This window comes from Dipodomys ordii, unplaced genomic scaffold (genome assembly GCF_000151885.1).
Source record: "Dipodomys ordii isolate 6190 unplaced genomic scaffold, Dord_2.0 Scaffold15, whole genome shotgun sequence".
NCBI lineage: Eukaryota > Metazoa > Chordata > Mammalia > Rodentia > Heteromyidae > Dipodomys > Dipodomys ordii.
The window spans coordinates 18,835,430-18,840,106 of NW_012267231.1; the positions used below are offsets into that span (position 1 = coordinate 18,835,430).

At 58.3% G+C, this 4,677-nt stretch overlaps 1 protein-coding gene across 1 annotated transcript in view; it reads left to right on the top strand.

Annotated features, from left to right (window-relative positions):
* Positions 1-3,290, top strand: part of Fah (fumarylacetoacetate hydrolase (fumarylacetoacetase)) — an 18,848-nt gene extending 15,558 nt beyond the window's left edge. Inside the window, exons 12-14 of the mRNA XM_013012198.1 lie at positions 402-503; positions 808-925; positions 3,135-3,290. Coding sequence (XP_012867652.1) covers positions 402-503; positions 808-925; positions 3,135-3,214 — 300 coding nt within the window. The 3' untranslated portion in view covers positions 3,215-3,290. The remainder of the gene's footprint in view (positions 1-401; positions 504-807; positions 926-3,134) is intronic.
* Positions 3,291-4,677: the final 1,387 nt, after the last annotated feature.

Here is a 4,677-nt window from a genome sequence, read left to right on the forward strand (position 1 = left end):
CCTCCCTCCCTCCCTCCCTCCCTTCCATCTTTGTGTGTCAGTTCTGCAGTTTGAACTCAGCGCCTGGCACACTCCCTCAGCTTCTTTCACTCAAGGCTAGCACTCTAGCACTTGAGTCACACCTTCTCTTTCTTTCCACAGCTTTTTGCTGACTAGTTGGAGAGCACAGTCTATCAGATTTGTCTAGTCAGGCTGGCTGTGAACCATGATCCTCAGATCTCAGGCCCCTGAGTAGTCAGGACGGCAGGCGTGAGCACCCTGCCCAGCCGTCAGTGGCATTAGTGCTGGGGAGCAGACGGAGGCAGCCGGGGTGTGTGTGGGGTGGCCTGCGCCAGCTTCCCTGCACTTCACTGTCTCAGAAGGTGGGTGCTCATACCTGCCCCCCCCTCCCCCGCCTCCAGTACATGTACTGGACCATGCTACAACAGCTCACGCACCATTCCGTCAACGGCTGTAATCTCCGGCCTGGGGACCTCCTGGCTTCTGGAACAGTCAGTGGGCCGGTGAGTGCATCTGTGCACGCCTGCCGCACCCAGCTGCACAGGCCTGCATCTTCCTCTTTTCCCACACCCCCCCTCCTCTCTCTCTTCTTGCTCCCCCTACCCTGTGCTGTCCCCAGGATCCCAAACCCCAGACCCCCACATTCCCAGGTCCCCAGACCCCCAGATTCCCAGGCCCTCAGGGGCATCTGGTGCACCCGGCCCCTCCCTTCTGGGCCCCATGGGGTGAGCTGTTGGCCAGGGTGCCCCGAGTTCGAGTTCTGGGTGACCCCGCACCTGCCCACCCCTTCTGTCTCCTCCTGGGAAGGATCCTGAGAGCTTCGGCTCCATGATGGAACTGTCGTGGAGGGGCACCAAGCCCATCCCACTGGGCGCGGGGCAGAGCAGGACATTCCTGCTGGATGGGGACGAGGTCATCATCACAGGTGAGGCCGCTGAGGGTGCGCATGCGTGTGTGTGTGTGTGTGTGTGTGTGTGTGTGTGTCTAGCTTTCTGTCTCTGTCTTTGTCTCTGTCTCTGTGTCTGTCTGTCTGTCTCTGTCTGTCGTCCTTGGGGCCCTTCTCTCCTCTGCATGTTATTAACAGGGCACACAGTGGGTAGCAGCCTACTCCATAGAGCCAGAGAGCTTCCAGCGGGACCCCAAGTTCCATCTCGGTCCTGACATTCATCCAGGGGTGTGTGTGTGCACGTGCATGTGTGTGTGCATGGGTGCGTGTGCATGCACACCGGTATTGGGACTTGAAATCAGAGGCTCACGTTCTCCTTTAGCTTTTTTTGCTCAGGGCTGGTGTTCTACCACTTGAGCCACGCCTCCGTTTTCCCTCTTTTTGCCTGTCATGCCAGCTACTCAGGAGGCTGAGATCCCAGCCTGGGAAAGAAAAGTCTCAGAGACTCTTAACTCCAATGAGCCACCCAAAAGCAGATGTGGAGGTGTGGTTCAAGTGGTAAAGCACCAGCCTTGAGTAAACAAAAAGCTAAGGGATAGCGCCCAGTCCCTGAGATTAAACCTCAGTACTAGCTGAAATTTTAAAAAGGGCAGAGCTGGGATTCGAACCAGGAGCATTCCTATTTTGCCCTTAGCTCTGGCGGTGCCTCCCTCTCTTGCTGTGTGGCAGAAAACAACCTGCCCTCCGGCCAGGCCTGGGCCCCGCCCCACAGCAAGACACTCTCACCCCACCTAGTGTTCAGTCTGTGAACTGCACCCCGAGTCCCCGTGACAGGAAGCCCCAGGCCCCAGGCACCCACTTCTGCTGGGGCCCGAGGGGTCCCCCAGCAAGACCGTGGGGGCAGCGGTGGTGGCTTTTCTGTGTTTGTGGTACTGAGCATGGTTACCCAGTACCCTAAAGTACTCTGCAACCCAGCACTCTACACTGAACCTTGCGTCAGTTGAGCCATACATACCATGATGGGTTTGGGTTTGGGTTTTGGTGCTATAGTGGAGCTTGAACTCAGGTCCCGGGGCTCCCAGAAAGCCCTCCCCATGCAAAAGTGAGTGACAGAAAAATGGGGAAACGGAGTCACGCGCTAGCCAGTTGGTCCAAGGGTGGCTGTGCGCAGAGGGTGTCTGGGGAGGCCCTGGCTAGGGTGGGCGTTGGGAGGAGGGCTGGGGGTCGGTGCAGGGGAGGAGCCGGTCCCTGAACGAGCTGAGTTGAGGGAGCCAAGCCGACCTCAGGGCGCCCCAAGCCAGCGTGGCCGCTGAGCGCTGAGGCCTGACCGCGCACAGGGCCGCGCCATCCCCATTCTGGTGGGGACTCTGGCCTCAGACACGTCTCCCCGCCGGACCCCAGCTTTGGGGGAGGCCTCCAGTGGGTTGAGGGGTCTCGTGGCGCCTTCATGTCATGCAGGCTTTGTCCCCACCCACCCTGACCCCTGTGGCCTCCCCGAGCCTTGGCCTCCACCTTCCTCACCTTCCACATGCCTTGGCCTCCATGCGCCTCAGCCTTCACAGGCTCCGGCCTCCATGGGCCCTCGAGATGCGCTGCCCTCTGAGGGACTGAGAGGCTTAACCTGGTAAAGCAACCACACTGCGCACCCCCAGCCCTTTAGCGGGTTCCTGGGAGGCCTTTGCCATCTGCAGGGCAGCCTCACTACACCCAGTGCCCACGGACTGAACTCCTACACACCCGTCAAAACCCGGCACACATGTCGCAGCTTTCCCCGCTCTCCTCCTCTGTGCTGCTCTCTCAGAACCTGGCGGGCGTCTGTCCGCCACCTCTTGTCCAGAGCTGCTGCTCCCACAGGCCTGCCTTCCTTACAGACAGACAGACAGACAGGCAGGCTTCTCTTGTCTTCCTTAGTGGCACTGTTGTTCAGCTGGAGCTGACTAGGTCAGCTCACATGGTGGCTTTGTGCCGGGTAGGCACACGCAGCAGGGCCCATGAGACCCATTTCCTGGATGAGGCCTGGAAGGCCCCTGAGGACATGGAGCCCGGGGCCTGAGCGCTCAGGCTGCCTGGCTCGGGTTAGCTGCAGACCTGCAGTTTGAACTCTAGACCCTGACTGTGGGGAAGGCCCGGAGCTCGGGCTGCAGTGCATCCGGAGCTGCCTGGCTTTTGCAGGGAGGCTGGGTCCAGGGAGTCCCCAGCTCAGAGGCTGACCCTGTCCTCCTGTCCTGTCCCCTGTCCCCTGCTCTAGGTCACTGCCAGGGAGACGGCTACCGCGTGGGCTTTGGCCAGTGCAGTGGGAAGGTACTACCGGCCCTCTTGCCTGTGTGACACATCCCCCCAGCCTCGGCTGACTTATGGCCCGGCCCGTGGGGCTGCAGCTGAAATAAAGACCCAGTGTCCTGAAGGTCCTGTGTCCTTGCTGTGGCCGGAGTGGGGCAGGGCTGCGGAGGGAGGCGGGAGGAGGAGGAGGAGGTGTGGGTTCTAGTCATCACTCAGTGGAGGCCACAGAAAGGCAGCCTGGGCCCCGTTCCGTGCACGCGCGCTTCACGGTGGTGAGCTGTGGCTCAAGTGGTGGAGCGCAGGCCTTGAGTGACAAAGCTAGGGATGCACCTGTGCTCTGAGTTCAAGCCCCAGGACCTGCACACATTAAAAATAATAATAATAATGTGAATGCTGGATGACAATGGCTGGCTCCTCAGGAGCTGAGATCTCAGGACTGCGGGTTCAAAGCCAGCCTGAGCAGGAAAGTCCGTGAGACTCTCATCTACAATAATATACCGCCCCCCAAAAGCTGGAAATAGAGCTGTGGCTCAAGTGGGAGAGCAGAAAAAGCTCAGGAACAGCACAAGGGCCCCGGCCTTCAAGTCCCAAGAGTATACAAAAGAAAAGAACGGACAGTGACCAGGCCCCGAGTTCAAGCCCCACAACCAAAACAAAAAACAAAACACATTTAAAAAAATCTCTCATTAAAAAACACTCTAGCCCCGGCGCTGGTGACTCCCACCTGTCACCCCAGATACCCAGGAGGCTGAGATCTGAGGATCGCAGTTCAAAGCCAGCGTGGGCAGGAAAGTCTGTGAGGCTTTTCTCTCCAGTGAACCACCAAAACACAGAAGAGGAGTAGCCTTGAACAAAACGGTAGAGCAGTAGCCTTGAACAAAAGAGCTCAGGGTCCGCAGTGTTCAGCCCCTGAGTTCCACACAACCGCCAATAAAGTGGAAATCCTTCCAGAAACATCTAGCACAGCACTTAACACAGGACCAAGCCTTTGGGTATCTTGTGCAGCAGTGTGGAGAGCAGCAGTGATTTTCCTGTTTCTGCTTGCTCTGTCCCATGTTGGCTGGGATGCACTGGGGTGCAGGTCTTGTTCAAAGGTCCTGTGGTTGCTATGGTATTTTGAACCTTGGCCCTCAGGCTGTGTGGCAGGGTTTGGGGGTGGGTCTGGGGGAACACGGAGTGGGGGAGCCCCAGGAAGCACAGGGGGTATGAAGCATGAGGCCTGCGCAAGTCATGCCATTTGCCCTTTGTTCACTCACAAGTTTTTGGTTTGTTGTTGTTGTGTGTGTGTGTCCTCGTAGTAGGACTTGAACCTAAAGCTTCACTACCATGTGAGCCACGCCTCCAGCCTCTTTTTGTGCCAGTTACTTTTGTGTAGGACCCGCCTACACTGTGCTGGTCATGTCTCTCCATATCTCTGGGGCTGAGAGATGCCCACCATTGTCCAGCCATTCCCCCCTCCCTGCCCCCTGTGAGGCTGGAATAACAGGCAGGGACCATGGCACTGGGCCGAG